This window comes from Mytilus trossulus, chromosome 14 (genome assembly GCF_036588685.1).
Source record: "Mytilus trossulus isolate FHL-02 chromosome 14, PNRI_Mtr1.1.1.hap1, whole genome shotgun sequence".
In the NCBI taxonomy this organism is placed as follows: Eukaryota; Metazoa; Mollusca; class Bivalvia; order Mytilida; family Mytilidae; genus Mytilus; species Mytilus trossulus.
Window position 1 is genome coordinate 63,530,594 of NC_086386.1, and position 19,816 is coordinate 63,550,409.

The window sequence follows — 19,816 nt, forward strand, 5'->3', positions numbered from 1 at the left end:
ACACCCCTTTTTATTCATTTTGTATTTACATTCTGTTGTAGATCAAATTTATTCGTTCAGTATATGTTTCCTTGTTTATATGTCTTTGATTGAGTTGAGCTATTTCATTTAAAATTTTACAGTGTATCGTTATATGTGAAGGTAAGCAGTACACCTGTGTCACCCGCTGCATTTGTTGTCACCTGTCCAAAGTCAGCAACCTATTGTTCAATGGCTGTCGTTTGGTGACGGCGTTTTTGAGAGTTTCTAATTCTCGTATTTTATAAAGATTATACTGTTGGTTTTACATATTTAGTCGTTACATAATGTGTACTTTGTGGTTTGCTTCTCGGTGTGAGCCAAGGCTCCGTGTTGAAGTCCTTACTTTAACCTACTTAAGTGTAAGTGTTTACCTTATACAAATTGAGACTTTGATGAAGATTTGTTTCAATGGTTTTCATACCACGGATTCTTATATTTCACAGATTTTACTATAAAAAAAAGTTTTTGACTTTAGTTCGTTAAATCATATTACATTTAACGTCACTATATAAGTACTTGCTTATTAATCCTGTTACTGTCAATATTTGTTTCTTTTACCGAAAATAATTCTGAAATCTAAAACAATTTAGATATCTAGCCCAATATCAGGGCGAATATATTTGTAAGTAGACCTTATGAGAGTTAGTTTTGTCCATCGAACCGATTTGTGGACTTGATTCTATAGTTTGTGCTGATGATGTGCCGTTGCATCACAGTTCCAGGGGAGGGAGAAGGTTGCTCGCTTCCAAAAAATGTTCAACATCACAACATACAGCATGTGTGTGTTTTAAGCCAGGAGCCTGTAAACGTCAGTGATTTTTGTTCGTACTTAAATTAATTTTTCATTATTTTCTAACTGTCCAGGCTGTTTTGTTGACGTTGATAAGTTGTTTCACATTTTACAGCTGATTATACGATATGGGAACTGCCCATTGTTCATTGCCGTATAATTCCTGAAATTTATATTCTTTGGAACTGTTGTATGGTTGTCTCCTTGACGACTATACATGTACCAAATTCCAAATCAAACATTATGTTGTTTTTTTTATTTATGTTAATATTATGATTGACTGTTTCTACATTTTGTTTTGTTCAATTTTTGCCAATTGTGATGAATGTTCGATCGCATGGACCATTATATATTGTCTTTATGAATATACATGTATATTAAAAAAGGTTGTTTTAGTTATGTTAAGTCATTTTAATTGTTAATTGTAAAACCAAGTTCACCACTTTGAACAAAATTATAAATGTTTGAATTCCATCACAATTTTCTTATCACTTACGTTTTTATCTCGAAAAAGTAACATGAAAGACACCATTTAACACGATCGACAACGAAAAATAACTTCAAGGTATCGAGCGTAAAGATTACATGTCTGGAAATTGTGTGCACGAAGCAATCATTTTTGGGGCAACTAAAGTTAATCCGTTTTCTTGAAATGTTTAGTTCATAAATATTTTTCTAAATAACCAACCCTGTAATGCTACGACGAGTAAATTAAAAAAAAAGATAATAGAAAAAAAGAAAACTCAGTAGATGAAAAAAGTATAATGTACTTTTAAACACTCTTTAAATTAGTTATACGTTTGTAAAGGTCAAATTTTATCAATGAATTTAAGCTTATACCTGAAGTAGATTGGAAATAGTCTCTGTAACATAGAAGCTTAGAATATACTATTAAATTGGTTCACACAAACGTACAGATGATTTTACGAGTTGTTTCCGCTTACTTATATCAACATTCTTAGATTATCTGAATAATTCAGTAGCAATGATATCTTCATTGATAATGATATTAAAAACAAAGTCTTCACATACCTTTTACATCTCTATTACATATCTTTTTGTCATCTTTCAAAGTCTGGCAAAATTCTCCCTCAACACAAGCATCGCTGCCGGGACATGGATCATAATAGGAGTCCTAAATATATAACAAATAAAGATAAACCATCGTTAGTTTCATAGTAAGCTTTTGCACATATAGCCCGTTTCTGAATGATTTGTTGTCATAATTGGTATAAACTACAACGCTAAATAATCGACGAGGAAGGCAAATCAGAATACCATTATGTATGTTCAATTGGTACGCTAGTATGTATGAACTCACAATATATAAGGACAAAACATGACGTACGCTGTATTTGAAAACACTTGTTTGGTTTTGAAATGCTCGTGTGAAACAATTTTCTAACCTTATTTGTCTATTCTGGCTTTATATGCACTTTCAGGGACGTATACTCAACATTTGTTTTTATTCATACCAACAAAAACTAGAAAATCCTTTGGCATTTGGCAAACTTATGTGTTCCATGTGCATTTATAGATTTTTTCCAATGGCCTAATTTGAGTCAGAGTTTAATCACTTGTTTACCATTGGTGACGAACAAATTTGTCCATTGCTCAACTTTACTTTACTCCCTATTTCTTTGATTATTTTTTTTTCGATTTTCATTTTTTTATAGACTTCCAAAAATATGCTATAAGTGCACACTTATAATACATAGAAGTTGAAAAACGTACAACTGCAAAACTGGAAATAGAAAAAGAAATTCATGTTTACTTATTAAAAAGTCCAAAATACGTTGAAGATTCAAGTATTTTTTTTTCAATTTATAAAGACATTTACAGATAAACTTAAATTGTTTAATTTGTTTTAATGAAATGTTTAAACGGAAGAGATACATCACAGAAGCCCTTTTTTGGTTTGCGTAGTTTTATCAGTAGCTTATTATGTACTTTTATAAAGGGGAGTGGTTTCGTGTTTAATAAGGGAAGATGAAGGAGTCCAAACTAATATTATACTTCCTTGAAGATAATCAATAAACTTCAACGGGTCATTAATTAAACAGAAAGATTATCATGCGAAACTATCTATTAACCTTCTACGGTACTGAAATTCAAAGAGAATTCAATCGGAACATTGTTTGGCATGCTTTAATTTGGCAAATGAAATAAAGCTTTCATCGAGTAAGCAACGTGGTTTAAACGAGTTTGCTGGATATATATAAAGTTAAGTTGTTATAACGAGTGAGATAAACTACGTCGTTACAACAAATTAGCTAGGTCAAAAGACCACAGTCCTCTCCTTTCAAACATGACAGGTTATTTGCGTCAATTTTTATGAACAAATCATCGATTTTTTTTTTTAATTAGATAAATTTAAAATAAAAAATAACCTTTGTTTACAAAAGTCATAAAATGTGATAAAGATGAAGTATTTCCAAAGATTTAAACTCTTAGCACAAACGGAGAGAAGATTTTCCAAATATTTCAAAACTATATTTTAAAACAAAAAGGTATGTCCTTCCAAAGAATAGAAATTCAAAGAACTACTGTTTACAGTAAATTTCTAATATTTTGACCAAATTCATCTCTAAAAATAGAAAGAAAAAGTAAAATCTCTAAAAGTAGCACATTGAGGTGTGTTTTTTTTATTATTACATATTTGATCTCAGTACGTGAAATATAGTTTGTACAACTTTTTTTTTAAATTCACCGTTGGATGAAAACTGTATGCCATAAATATATTTTCATTGTCTAAAAAAAAAAATAATGTAAGACCTCTCATTTCATACATGACTTGTGGCTTGATTATGTATGCAGATTATTTGTGCACGTTTTTTTTTTAGATTAAATATGCAGCATAATAAAATACTTTTTTTTTACCTAATTCATAACTAGAGGCTCTCAAGAGCCTGTATCGCTCACCTGATTCTACTTGGGTTTTTGAAATCATATAAAAAAAATATGAAATTTGGCTAAAAGTCACAACGCAACCTTATAAGGAAAGGAACATTCAGGCTATGTTTGATTTCGTTCAAAAGTCCCCTACTGGCGGCCATCTTGGATAATGGATCGGCTACAAAGTAACAACACTTGGTCAGCACCTCATAAGGAACATTCATGCTATGTTTTGTTTAATTCCATTCAGTGGTTTTTCTAAAAGAAGTCATTTGAATGCATTTCCCAAAGGGTTCGATGTTAAACTAAGTCCCCTGCTGGCGGCCATCTTGGATGTTGGATCGGCTACAAAGTAACAATACTTGGTCAGCACCTCATAAGGAACATGCATGCCATGTTTGGTTTCATTCCATTCAGTGGTTCTCTAAAAGAAGACATTTGTATATATTTCCCATAGGGTCCTATATGTTAAACTAAGTCCCCCGATGGATGATGGATCAGCTACAAAGTAACAACACTTGATCAGCACCTCATAAGGAACATTCATGCCATGTTTGGTTTCATTCCATTCAGTGGTTCTCTAAAAGAAGTCATTTGTATATATTTCCAATAGGGTCCAATGTTAAACTAAGTCCCCCGCTGGCAGCCATCTTTGATGATGGAACAGCTACAAAGTAACAACACTTGATCAGCACCTGATAAGGAACATTCTTGCCATGTTTGGTTTCATTCGATTCAGTGGTTCTCAAGAAGAAGTTCAAAATGTAAAAAGTAAACGACGACGACGACGACGACGACGGACCACGACGGACGACTGACCCCAAGTGGTGAGAAAAGCTCACTTGGCCCTTGGGGCCAGATGAGCTAAAAATGTGGCAAAGAGGAATCATTTTCAAAGAATTGTAACCAATAGTTATCAAAGGTATCAGGATAATAATTTAATATGCCAGAGGCCTATTTTGTCTACATAAAATCATCAGTGACGCTCAGATCAAAATAGTTATAAAGCCAAAAAAGTACAACGTTTATCTATTCCTGGGATAAGACAATCCTTATATTTTCGAAAAATTCAAAGTTTTGTAACAGGAAATTTATACAAATTACCATATAATTTATACTCAGGTCAACAAATTGAGAATCGAAATGAGGAATGTGTAAAGAAGGTTTCAACCCGACCAAAGAACAGACAACAGCCAAAGCCACCAATACATATTGAATGTTTCGAAAAATTCAAAGTTTTGTATCAGGAAATTTATGAAAATGTTAATATAATTGATATTCATTGTCAACACCAAAGTGTTGACTACTGGGCTGGTGATATCCTCGGGTGAAGTAATATTGATATTGAGTAAAAAAAATCTGCTGAACAATAAAACAACAAATGCAATTATAAAACAAAATAAAACATTCACCAAAAGACAAATCACTAAAACCCCTCCCAATAAAAAGAACACCGACAAAAAAAATCACTAAAAAAAACAAAACAAATGCAATCAAAAGTGAAAACCACAAAAATACAAAACGAAAAATAAGCAATAACTTTAGTAAGTGAAACTCTAAGAAATTCCATATCAATGCCCCATACATAAGGTTTTAGTAACAATCTTACTCACCCCTCTGTATTGTGTCATATCAACATACACACAATTTGTTTCGTCCACAAAATCTGTCTCTGAGCTACTAGTCATTTTGTTTATGTCACATCTTCGTGTTATGCTGTTGTAGTTAAATGAGAGGCACTTTGTTCTTCGGATACATTCGTTGTCACATGTATTCGGACCAATATTAGAGAAAGTGATATAGGTATATCCGTTTAACTTATACCCAGTCTTATCTGCATCTACACGTAATGTTCTTACGGTGCATTGCTGAAAATATGCAACTCCAACATTATAGAGAAGTACCACTACTATAAAAACATCCATAGTTAGTGTATGATTATCAGCTAAAAATCAAATCTATTAATTTGAACACATTCTCGTTCGTTTCAACTTGGCCGATTCCGTACTTTCAAATAAAGATTAGCTGATTCATCCTAGAATGATCGAATGAACACATTCAATGTGACATTGCATATACTAGTATACGGCGTTATTAATCCCAAAACGATCATTTAAGTTAAATAAACCGGCTTTGCGTCATTCATTACGATGTTTATTTCTAAGAAAAGACAAGTGAACATGAATTTTGACTTCAATCAATATAATACTAATTAATATTTTATCGAAAACGTAACCTTATATGTTAAACTTGTTAAAAAAAATGTTAAAACGTTTGCCACATTTATTAATTATCCAGGGGCACAGACATTAACATCTTCGTCATGCAGTTTTGATAGCAGTTGAAATATGCATTTCTTTAATGGAATCCATTAATTATATTTGGTTTCCAGAGAATAGTTGATAATGTTTGTACATGATTTATATTTATTTTTAAGACGTTACTGCTGGCTACTGTATATTTGTTTTTCCTTTTTGAATTATTAATCAGGACGTCGGTTTTCTTGTATGAACTGTTTAACGCTTTTTCATGTCTGTGCCTTTTATGATTAAAAACAGCAGAAGTATACCGTTGTTTAAAAGTCAAAATTTGATTTAAAGAAAATATATCTTATCTGGGTAACAAACTGTAACTGAGGAAAACACATTTAAAGTATAATAGGAAAACACAGGAACTACGGGATTACTGAAGTGTAAAAAATACCCAAAAAAAGCTAACAATCCTTAAAACGAACTATTTGATAACAACTGCCATCTTCTTGATTTGGTACAGAACATTTTAAGAACATGGTGGTTTGAGCCTGGTTTTATGGTTAGCAAATCCGTGCTACCGCTTCATGCCAACGTTGAATAACATATTGCTAAAATAACAATACCACGTGACAGAAACACAACATAAAATACGTAAAAACATTAATTACAGAGAAACCCACAAATAAATAGTATAATAGCCTATACAAAATGCAAGACAACAACGAACATATCTCACCAACGACAAACACCACAGAATATAAAAAATAGTGATGCGTTCCATAACTAGCAAAATGTAACTTACAATAAAGTATGGGTAATGTGCATTGTTGCAGACCGGACAGTGATATATACATGATATATAGCTATTCAAATATACATTATTTGATCTCTGGTAGGTATTTGTTTGATCGGCAAACCTTCCACATCTTTTTATTCGTATATTATTAGTTTTTTCCCAAAATAATTCCGTGTTGAATATCCCCATTACACCGTAGAATAATGTCACAACGTCTTTGCTTTATTGTGTAATCTTACTTATATAACACACATGTAACATGTAATTAACTATTACACCACTGGGTCGATGCAACTGCTGGTAAACGTTTCTTCCCCGAGTGTATCACCAGCCCATTAGTCAGCACTTCGGTGTTGACATGACTATCAATACATATGGTCATTTTCACTGTTTACGAAAAAATTTAACTTTTCGAAGAACTAAGGATTTTCTTATCCCAGGCGTAGTTTACTTTAGCCGTATAATATTGATAATAAAATTGGCACAACTTTTTTTTAATTAAGGGTCCTCAATGCTCTCCAACGTTGTACTTGTTTGTCCTTGTTTGGCTTCATAATTATTTTGATCTGAGTGTCACTGGTGAATTTTATGTAGGCGAAACACACTTCTGGCATATTAGATTAAGATCCTGGTAGATTTGATAACTTTTTACAGGAGCTAAGTAGATACAATCCTTCAAAGTTTCAAAGATTACCGCGGCTTTTGTGGTGAAGTTTGTCATACATATAAGATTATCTTAAATAGGTAGGAAAACTGAAATTTTTTGAAAATGAATTAAATAAAAGAATAGATGCATATAAATCAAGATGTCCAATGTTATTGTCAATTAGAAAGAATTTTTAGCATTGATAAATCTCTGCATAAGACAACTATACAAATATATATTATTTTTTATAACTTAATAAGTTGGATCAGCTGTTTATTTCCCTGGATAATCAGTGGAGTGTAACAGGGTAAATCAAGAGAAGCTTGGACTCTTGGTGAAACTTGTAACAAGCAAGATTAGATGAATAAATATTATTATGTTGTTAAAAAAAAAAAAAAAAAAAAATGGAATTGAGATTTCTACGGTCAAAACAAACTTTTATAATGATGAAAAAATAAAAGGACCTAGAGAATACCAAATATGAAGTATGATTAATGATGTAAAATTGTGTATTGCATTTTTTGTTGTAGATCGATAAAAATAAAAACAATTTTCTTAGGTACTGCTGTTTGTATATTAGAAACTTGTTCAACTGAATCTTCAATATGCAGAGCTTCAAAAATAACGACTTGCATTCTTTTTTATGAATTTTAAAGCTAATTTTCGAAAACCTTTAATAACAGTAAACATGGTAAATATGGATATTTATTGTATGGAAAGGCGGCAATAGAAATACAACAATTCGCATCTGATTCTATGTTGACACTAAATATAGTCGAACTGAAATAGTACAATAAATATGTCAAACTCCAAGGTACATTCAAAACTATAGAATATTTCAATATCTAGTAGGAAGTCTTTTTAACAGGTCTATCCACGTGCTATATGGTGAACCTATATTAAGTCTTGATTATGTTGTAACAAGTGAAACTGCGAGATACTGCTCATTGATGATACCCCCGCCGCAAGTGAATAATATTAATAGTGTAAAAATATGCAAGTGTTCGGTAAACAGGAAGTTGTCAAGTGATCAATCTGAAAACGCATCACACGGTATAGCTGACTTATATAAATCCTGAAACCAAATTTCAGAAATCCTTGTATTGTAGTACCTGAGAAAAATTTGACGAAAATTTTCAACTTGGCTATCATGTGTAAAATCATACAAGTGGTAAACAGGAAGTTGTCAAGAGATCAATCTGAAAACGCATCACACGGTATAGCTGACTAAGATAAACCCTGAAACCAAATTTCAGAAATCCTTGTATTGTAGTTCCTGAGAAAAATGTGCTTTCATGTGTAAAATCATACAAGTGTTCGGTAAACAGGAAGTTGTCAAGTGATCAATCTGAAAACGCATCACACGGTATAGCTGACTAAGATAAACCCTGAAACCAAATTTCAGAAATCCTTGTATTGTAGTTCCTGAGAAAAATGCGACGAAAAATATTCATGGGACGGACTGACTGACGGACGGACGGACAGACAGAGGTAAAACAGTATACCCCCCCCCTTTTTTTTAAAGCTGGGGTATAATTATGATAACTGTAGATTTCAGCACGTAAGATTGATTGAGTATTTATTTGAAAAAAAAACGGCATAACTTGTATTCATCAGCCACCATACCATCCAGAATCAAATTCTTGTGAGTATTGTTTTAAACTTGTCAAAGATGGAATTAAAGTGACAATCAGTTTCTTTGAATATCATACGGAACTTGCAATTTGCTGATTTCAAGTAATATGGAACTTGCAATTTGCTGATTTAAAGTAATAACTAGTAATAGTAATAGACTACTCAAACAAAGTTAATTTGATGCAAAATCAGTATAAAGTATGAACTACAAAATATAAGATTTCACATTGTAAAGTCTGCGCCTCGGCGTGGACTTTCAACAATCATAATTTAACTATCGAGATTTGATAAATCCCCTTCGAGTGCCTTCCACATTCTGCAAAGTTGTCAATTGCACTACTCCTCTGTTAACATATTTTGATTCATCCAGTGTGCACTTTTACACGCCAAATCATCTTCTGAAATCACTGGCACACGTTGATTAAAATGTTTTATACAATGAGTACGGGGTTAAATTGCTACAGAAACATATCTAATGATGTTACTTTTCCAGCTTGTGATTAAACTTTATTTGAATTGAATTTCCAACGATGTAAACAAAAAATATAAACTCGACCCCGACTTCTTATTCTAAAATTAAGCTTAAGGGGGTTCGCGGGTCTAAATCATTTATATAGGATTTCTCTATATTTTTCTATAAATGAACTTTATATTAAAGTTAATAGAAAAATAAAATAAAAAAGTGGGGTCACCGTTCATTTGCGCTCACAATCTGCCTTCGAAAGAAGCATACATTTGTGTAAAAGTGTTTTTTTTCTGTTGACGTAATAAGAGAAATAAAGTTAACATCAAAATAAAAAAAGAAATTTATTACAGAAATCGCTCAAATTTTACAATAATTTAGTTTAAGTACAGCTTACATGGAAATTATATTAAAAAATATAGGTCACCGATGAGTTGAAAAAGATATTTCAATTTTATAGCCAAAAAATGGCATTTTTCCACCAAAGGGAGATAATTTGGAACTTTTTCAATGATGTATACATTTTAAAAGTCATCTGGGGCCAACACGAATTGATTGTTTTGAATGATTTTTGTACCATATGATAAAGTAACAACTACAAAAGGTAACAAATAAAATTTGTAATGAAAAACAAATGTTTAATTTTTTTCTGTAATTTTTATACCCTCGAGCCTCCTTAAAAGAACATCAGTACATCAGATTTTTCATATCAAAGACAATTAAAGCTTTTTTTAATTAATTTTATTTCTTGATAGATTGTTGTTTGTTAAGCTTGCATTGGCGAATATTTAATGCATATTCAGGACAAAAGCAAAATAGTAATTTAAAGATTAACCATAAGAGCAATATATTTATGGACTTGGATGAAGAGACAAATTTGAACTACCTATGAAAATAAGACATTTTAAAGGAGAGAGCAATCATCAGTTCAGCAATCAACGGGTGCCACATGTGGAGCAGGATCTGCCTACCCTTCCGAAGAACCTGAGATCACCTCTAATTTTGGTGGGGGTTTGTGTTGTTTATTCTTTAGTTTTTCTATGCTGTGTCATGTGTGCAATTGTTTGTCTGTATGTCTTTTTCATTTTTTAGGCATGGCATTGTCAGTTTATTTTCGATTTATAAGTTTTACTGTCCCTCTTGTATCTTTTGTCCCTCTTTCAGAAATTATACCTTTAATCGACCACCTTAGCACGATCAAAGAGTTGTTGCAAAATTTCTCTAAAATGCAGAGTCAGATATACAGTAAAGATGTAAGGTTTCTGCATATTTATACTTTCTGCACAGCCAAATGGAGGTGCAGGGAGTGTGAAATTCTCATCAAACAAGGGGTCAGATTTATAGTACTCATACTAGCCTTACATGTCAGAATATATATTCATCCAATAGAGGGCAAACACATACCCCTAATTATAGCCAGAGTTTTACTGGCATATAGAAGTGGACCCCAAAAATAAATCTGTAATCAGATAACTAACTTTCAATGAAATGTTCAAATAAAGAGTTAACAATACTGTAAAAGTACTGATATTTTTGTTTGAAACCAAACTGTTTCTCCAAATGGCATCACTGTAAAAAAAAAACAGAAGGGAAAACAAATTTGATATTTCATTTAAACAGTAATATTTTATAATAACAAAGTCTTCAATATCAAAAGGGTTAAGTTGAAACAGGTTTCATTGCATATGTAAAGAAATAGATGCATGATATTTTAAACTCTTACTTAAAGAAAATAAGAATATCTCTGATATTAAACACACAATATATTGAACACATTATAAAATATGCATGTAAAAAATAATATTGCTCTTATATCAACAAATAAATATCACAATCTATCAAATTAATCATACAAAATGAATATCCATAAGGGACTACTTTTCATGAATTTAAATGGTAAAGATACAGGCTAAAAAATTAAATACTTAAAAAAATGTGCATTTATTAGAAATAGTTCCTTTGATTGGATACAAAGTCCCCTACTGGTTACAAATGCATTGTACTGAAACAAAATGCTAGCTTGAGCTATAATTTGTCTTGGTATGAACTATAGAATAACAAAAGTTAATATACTCAAGCATGATGAAAAAGGATGGAAGTTTAAAGGCCAAGGACCATAACTCTGCACAAAATCATTAAACCACAACAAAATTCGAAAGTGATCTGTAACTTGTCATGATAAAACAGTATACTTAATATCAGATCAATATGAAAAATTGATGTGCCGAACTGACAGATGGACAGACAGACAGAGTGCAAACCTTAAGTCCCCTTCTACAGCAGCACCAGATGTATTCCCACTATTATAAACTGTAGTATTCATCTTTAAATAATATCAAATCTCACAGAGAAAAGAGATTCTATTGACTCTTTTTGGTTAAATGTTTTTAGTAATAATTATAATGCAAAGAAACAGCATCCAAACAACATAAAAATATCTTATTTTGTAATCTTTAGTATTATCATCTTTTTATTGTTTACTCCTTCACAAGCAGATACAATTTTCCTTTCTTGCGAAATTGAGACCCAAATAATTGTAGACAACAATGCAAATATAAGGTTAAAGGTTGAGTTGGCCCTTTTCGCCATTTCAAATAAAAATCAAATATCTTATCCTTAACTCATGCTCTTCTGAGTTCTTGTTTTTTTTATTACACCTAAGTACATTCTTAATACCTTAACATTAACAGCAACAAATGTACTGTGAAAACAACTATTAACAATAACCTATAACAAAGTGTTTCAACTTGTTTTATACACTTACTAAGCATACTGACCATTGTTATATATAAATAAACTTTGTACTTTTAACATGCTTCAAAAGGGAAATGTTTCAAATGCCTAACAAATTATTGCTTTTTTAAAATTAAACATGTTGGTTTAAAAATTATTTCAATATACACAATACATGTACTTTATGTATACAAATTTATGATTCAAACTTATAAAGAATTGTAATTACAATACAAACGCATACATCTGGGTTTTTTAGCACCATACTCTCTGAAAATATACATAAGGAATTTTTATTTCAAATAAATTTCCTATTATTTTCAATCTTTCTACAAAGTCAGTATCACTCTATCACAGAACTTTATCACATTAATGTAAGATTTAATTTGATAAATATAAAAACATATTTTCCAACAAGCTAAGGATAGCAAAAAATGATTTACTCTCTTCTATTAATTGCAATTCAGTAATCTCAAAGACAATGTCTAATACATAATTATAACATGTATTTAATCTTTAAAAGCATTGAAATAATAAAAAAATATTATAAGCATTTATAGTTCTAACAGTAAGGCCGTGTTCACACCAAACACCATGTACAGTAAACATGTTTACTATTAGTTTAATATGTTCACATCTATACACCTTGTTTAATTACCTGTACATACAATTTGTTCACACTATATGTCATTTAAATGTTCATTACATAGAAGTTTGAACCCAATGAAAAATTTCTAACAACTTTTCTAGCAGTCACTCAGGGAACGACAATTTGACTTAAAAAAGGGGGGTATTGATTTTTCCTTGAAAAATATTCTGATCCCCATGCACATGATGCAATTTGATAAAAAGAAAATATTTTAGTCATACAGATGATAAAAATAAATATTCTGAATAAAGAGTTTCCCCATTCATTATAGTGTTAAATATTGAAAAAAAAATATTTGATTGCTAGCATCGAAAAAAAATTAATAAAAACATTTGAGAAAAGAAATTCTGAATCAGAAAAACACATGTACCCCCTCCCCCTTAGAAGTTGAGTGGTTGTTCCTTTATGAAAACTATGTTGATAATTTGCATTAGTTAAAAATACTGAAGGTTTCTGGATTATGCACAAGAAAAACATAGGCTGCATAGGATCACTACATTTATTTCTATCTTTACTGTTTGTTTCAAATGGTATTTATTCTCCAAAGAGTATTTGTCAAAGGGAGGGGTCATGCCTTTTTATTTCTAGGTGTATTATTTCTAGGTGTATTTTAACGGATCTGAGAAAAACAATACACTTTACCCCACACCTTTAAGAGATGCATTTATGAGTGAATTGCTGTTTGAGTAAACCCCAGTGGCAAATATTTCTGTGACCGTCCAGTCGATTCCAGGATCTTTTCAAATGAGTTATGTGTTCGGCAATGATGATGGTTTGAATCACAATAAGGGGTTAATGAAGCTACAGAAAGTTTTTTTTATAACATATAAATATATCAAGTTTAGACAAATATATCTGTAAAAAACTTTCTTCATAACTGTTGAAATTATATCAACTTCATTCAAAAATTGTTTCTTCCTTCAATATACATGGTAAAATTGATGTTATAAATGCATAGTTTTGTGTACACTAAAACCACACAAGGCCTACATTGACTATCGACTGCATGTAGACAAAACATGATTTAAACTACATGTAAACATTGAGTTTTATCAAGGGGAACGTATTGTGTTTAGTTTACATGTGAGTTACACTAACTCAAAACTGAATTTATGTCAATGTGAACATGGCCTAAGAAAAGTCTAACTATATTCCATGCAATTAAAACAAACTTAAACGGTATCAAAATTCTGCAAATATAAACAAGATTTCACACACAGGAAATATTTTTATCATTTCGTAAAAACATCATAACACAATTGTTAGTAAAGATCTAAAAAGTGCAAATAATATATAAAAATATTTACATATAAATGCTTCAACCTGCTGCAATCCAACCATATGTTTTTTTCTATCTTTGCTATATACATGACAATGAAAGTGTTTTTGCACAAAAATAAGTGAATATTATCTCATATAAAATATATATTGCACTAGCAAGATCATTTAAAATATCCATGCATAAAAACTTTATGAAGTCTGATGTTACAGGATTTTAAGATCTGATAGCAATTTCTATAAATTTCATTTTAAAAAATATAAACCATTACTCAATGACATCAATATCAAAATATATTATATACTCTCCATGAAAAGGTAAAAATTCATAGGAAACTGTTATGGGTTCTCTCAGATACAAATGTCAAAATGTTTCACCTTCTACAGGATTATGATCTGACAAAAAATCATAGGCGATTTACAATTTTTTTGTGAAGATCAATTTTTTGTGGATTTTTGATATAGTGTTTTTGCCAAATTTTACAAATTTCCATATAGAAAATATGTAGTTTGTTTAACATCTAAATTTGTGTAACTGTGAAATCTACAATAAAAAGCTGTGCCACAAGCACATGATATGCCTTTTTAAAAAATAAAGTTTCAATACTCCTTAATGTTGAATAACATCGTTTTTAATCTAAGGGGGGATTATTCTAATAGAAATAAACCAGTCAACAAAGTTTTATAAAAACTGACAAATGCCAGAAAATCTTGAAAATCCCCCTTATTTTATGAATAACATCTCACAACTCAAAAGCTTTAAATCTATAAATTTATAAATAAATCACAAAGATCTTAAATAAATAGATACATGTATAAACAATTCACATCAGTTTCATTAAATTTGGGTTAGCATTTCTGAGTTATTGTCTAACATGTTGAAGGACAGACAATAGTATACCATAGTACATTATAAACAGGCTTAAAATAAACTGTAATCACAGAGATATATGTCTCCCTTTTTAGTCATTTGGATAATGAGGTACATGGCTAAAAATATGATTTACTTATCATAAGTAGTTCCTTTTTAACAAATTTAAAACACAAAATTAACTAATACATGTAAATTAAGCAAAATTTCAAAGTCGATAAACCATAATTGAGGAGGCATAGCCAAATAATCTCCATGGAAATGAGATATGCCAATGCTTATACAACTGCATACCAATTATCATTAACTTACCACTAGTGGTTCCTCATAAACTGACCTAATTACAAACTTATACATGAAAAATAAGCAATATTTTAAAGTCAATAGACCATGCATAACGGAGGGGGCGGGACCAAATTATCTCCATGGTAATGAGTTGTGCCAGTACTGTACTAATACATCTGCATACCAAATATCTTTGACCTACCACTAATGGTTCACCTTTAACTAGACCTAATCACAAACTAATACACTGTTGATGCCGCTGTCACAGCCTTCACTTAAACCTAAAACAGCACACCTATGTCTCACTTTTTGACTCGGTCAAGCTAGACAAATATTAGTATCCAATGAATACTCAAGAAAAACCAGTTCTGTAAATTCAGAAATTATTGTGATGTTCTTATTAATATGGATGATGTGACAGTATCATCTTTCACAATACTAAGCTCAAGACTAGCATGCATAACAAGCATAACTTCAGTCTATTTTTCTTTATAAAATTTTTGTAATTGCATTAATTTAATTTCACATTTTTGACAGCGGTCAAGAATTTGTAAAAAAAAATGCACACAGCTATTTCTGAATTAACAGAACTAATATAAATACATGAACATGAAACAGTTATACTTCTTCTTTTAAATATGAATTTATATTTTTTCTGAGATTTCTACCAAAATTCTTTTTAAATTAAAATGTTATATATTTATAAAAGGAAAGTTAAAATAAATAAATATCAATGAAATATATGAAGATCTAACAATGTAATTAACAAAATGACAGTATAAATATAGCTCAATAATGAGATTCTTCAGTTAAGGATCCAGCAGCTGGGTTACGGGGATTAGGAACCCCTGCTTTTTTTTTACGATCAATGCATTTGAATGGGGACAAACTGTTGTAACCCCCCTCTTTATCTTGGGTTGGGAACCCCCTTTTGAAAATGGCTGATCCACCCCTGTTCTTACAAGTGACAACTAAAAATCTTTAACTTCCTTTATGGTGAGAAGCACTCACTTTTCTAACATCTTCAGTTGAATTTGAAATATCCCTTCCATGTGGGACTGTCAGGTATAATGTATTACACACAGCACAGTCTTTGTGGTGTTTTTTAAAGTACTGTATAACATCCATTCTTAAAGAATGTGGCTGAATAAAATACTGGACAATGTCACTGAGATGTTTCTCCTCTGCAACATAATACTCTAATGTAGCTAGAAAGTGACCGACCTCTGGATTTCCTTTAGTATGGTGACTACAAAAAAACAACATTTGAATATACTTTTATAACTGTATTTCTTGTTTTATTAAAAAATAACTGCAATTCTTTAATCTTGATGAATCCAACAAAATATAATAACATAGTCATTTCAAAATAATAGTTGTGTAAACCAATTTATTTTCGCAGATGCTTTATTTCGCGTTTTACACTTTCTATACCACTTCAGGGCTATTTAATTTCATGATTGTCTGATTAACTTGATGAAGTTTAATAAGAAATGATCCAAGTTTTTACAATGATTTATATTCCTATTACTTTGTTACTCGTGAAAGTCGTGAAAATAAGTTGGCTTAGTGTAACTAGAACACACATGCAAAATCACAGTCATTTAGAGTGTAATTGGAAGTATGTAAACTGTTATTCAATAAATTTTTGTAAAAGATCTATGACTAGAGACTTTCAAGAACAATATCAAAAGTCATAGGAACTTGGGGACATGACAATTTATCTAGCTGCCACCATTTTTCAAAAGAATATTATTTTTTTGTTTTCTGTTTCTGTAAAGTACTATGAATATACATATATACTATAAATATTATAAAGAGTCACTGATATATTAAATCTAAAAACTTTTTGAATTGAATTGATAGTAAATAGCAAATACGCCTTAGTTATAGTACTAGTATATATGTATGAATATAGTATACAGAAAAAACATGAAAATGATTGTCCTGTCCCCAAATATGTGTTAATTTAAAAACAGTCCTAAACAGAAGTCCTTTATATGACTTAAAAGATAGAGGTATTATGGAAACAATTTTGAGATGCCTTAGGCTTACTTCGTTTTTCTCCCAAAATAACCCAAACTGAATAATCATAAACGAGGATGATAAATGCAACTATGCATTGTACCTACAGGACACAGACTCATGATGTTTATTTTAATGTGGATTGAAGAGAAGGTCTTCTCATTAATAGTATAGTTGAATCAGCCTTTTACTGGATGTTTAGGTTGGTCAATACATTTTAAAGTCAAGATAAACATTGAATATGAAGAAAACATGAAGAAAATTTCCCTTGAACAATAAGTGTTGTATAATTTTAAACTATTGGCAAACAGATAGTGCCTACACAGTATATGTAGATGAATTTTTTTTTAACATGCTACAACTCATTATGATCAAGCCTAGAAAATTTATGGTAAATAAAATGGGAATGTTATCACAGGACACAGATGATGCCCCTACTTGCATATAATGTTATAATAAAGGAACAAAACTCAAGAATGGTACACATGACACTTCTCAAATATTAGTTTTGTGGTATTAAGCATTGTGTATAAATGTCATAACATTTGATTGAGGCAAACAAAAGTTTGAGAATGGAAAACAACTTTGGGATGTACGTACAGATATAAATGAACAAGGGTTAAACTTAATTCCCCCTTTGAAACTTCGTACTTTATTTAATTGGCCTTTTTAACTTTTTTGGATTCAAGCGTCACTGATGAGTTTTTTTAACACAAAATGTGCATCTGGTGTATATACTTAATTTAGTCCTGGTATCTATGATGAGTTTATTTTGAAACAGCAGGGGCATGAAAATATCACTTTTTTCACAACTAGAGAATAAAAGATTTTTTTTATATTTGTCTATTCTTTTATATAGCTGTATTTACCTAATACTTTTCACCTTTTCTTCTGGTAAACCTAAAACAGCCAATGTTAACCCATACCATGACTTTTCATTACCATAATTACTATGTGGGTCCAGAAAGTATCCAAGATCCTTGAAAAAAGCTGGCTTTAGACAGTTCATTGCTCCACTTACTGATGTTGTACATAAATTTAAAACTGAAATAAATAGTATGTCTTTATTAGCAATGAGATATAATATAAAAATAAGAAGATGTGGTTTGATTGCCAATGTGACAATCTGTCAGAGACCACATGGTGTAGATGGGCCAATTTTAAAGTATGGCATTGTAAAATGATGATTTTGTAAAAATATATATATTATTGCCTACAATTAATGTTAAAATGAGCATAGAATGAAATATAGTTGTATCTTTAATTTGATTCAAGGAAATAAAAAAACAAAAATTTGGTGATTAAGACTAAAAATAATTAACAAGTAAGAATATACATTTTCTTACAAATTCTTAAATAAATATTACACATCTGTTAATTCAATTAAAGATTATTGGATGTTTTGAAACTAGACAGTGTTTCTCAGTTTGTTAGTTAAAACTTCTTCGAACAGCAGCACACTGTTGAGATATAGTCAAGAAACAACTGGGTAGAATCAGAAAAAATGAAGATTTTAACATATTGGGGCATATTGTTTCCCCCATTATATTTAGGAAAGTAAATTAAATGTCAAACCAACAAGTTCAATACCAGCTAACTTGCAGCCAAATTTCATTTAGATATCTTGTACCAGCCAAAAGTTTTATTAAAAAAACATGTCAAATTTGTCAGGAGTGTGACGCTTTTTGTGTGACAGGATTTTTTTTTAATAATTTACATGTTGAGTAAAAATTATTATGATGAATGCATGTATATGAAGATGGTTTATAATCATTCTTCAATACTAGGTTTTGTAGATTATAGATTGGTGTTATCATTGCACAAATATTGTGTAAATAAATATACATTGTGAAAAGGTATGTACCAAAAATTAATATTGGCAAAATTTGATAATTTCTAAATTAAAGTGTTATGGTTGTATTTTAAAGGAGTATTTGTGTGTAAAACTGGTAAGTATTTATTGTATACATGTATAAGCTATCCATAAAAGGCTATACAGACATCCTGAGGTGCATAATTCACATATTGGATTAACTTCTATACAAGCACCCAAAAATGTCAGGAGTGTGACAACTGTCTTTAAACATGTACCAAATTTATATAATGCTTTTCATCTTACATTGTTATTTATTTTTCAGAAGCACCTGTTCCATAGAGAAGAAAAACATTTATTGCAGCTGTGATAATCTATATGTTGAATCTACACACTTGATTTTTAGATGTCAGGAGTGTGACACTTTTTTTTATACATTCAATGACATTGTTTAAATTTTAAATACATATTAAAAAAAATGATCCATTGTTACTTGGTGTCAAAATTTTGATAGAAGAAAGTTAGTAAATACAAAATTTAAACAATATATGTCATTGAATGTATAAAAAAAGTGTCACACTCCTGACATCTAAAAATCAAGGTGTGTAGATTCAACATATAGATTATCACAGCTGCAATAAATGTTTTTCTTCTCTATGGAACA

General features: G+C 30.5%; 2 protein-coding genes across 2 annotated transcripts in view; both read right to left on the reverse strand.

The window, feature by feature from the left end:
* Window positions 1–1,835: 1,835 nt before the first annotated feature.
* On the reverse strand, window positions 1,836–5,696 carry LOC134697989 (uncharacterized). The gene is made up of 2 exons (XM_063560275.1): window positions 5,320–5,696; window positions 1,836–1,946 (listed from the first exon to the last, which is right to left on the reverse strand). The coding sequence occupies exons 1-2, from the start codon at window positions 5,629–5,631 to the stop codon at window positions 1,836–1,838; spliced, it is 423 nt and encodes a 140-aa protein (XP_063416345.1). The 5' UTR covers window positions 5,632–5,696.
* Window positions 5,697–11,093: 5,397 nt separating this feature from the next.
* LOC134697337 (uncharacterized) overlaps window positions 11,094–19,816 on the reverse strand; it is a 49,553-nt gene continuing 40,830 nt past the window's right edge. The window contains exons 13-14 of the mRNA XM_063559548.1: window positions 18,209–18,383; window positions 11,094–16,563 (exon numbers count right to left, since the gene is read on the reverse strand). Coding sequence (XP_063415618.1) covers window positions 16,296–16,563; window positions 18,209–18,383 — 443 coding nt within the window. The 3' untranslated portion in view covers window positions 11,094–16,295. The remainder of the gene's footprint in view (window positions 16,564–18,208; window positions 18,384–19,816) is intronic.

Excerpts from the sequence above, each read along its gene's own strand:
- LOC134697989 (XM_063560275.1), bottom strand. The coding sequence starts at position 5,631 with ATGGATGTTTTTATAGTAGTGGTACTTCTCTATAATGTTGGAGTTGCA. Across the intron at positions 1,947-5,319 it reads ATATGACACAATACAGAGGG|GACTCCTATTATGATCCATG; the intron begins GTGAGTAAGATT and ends TTATATATTTAG.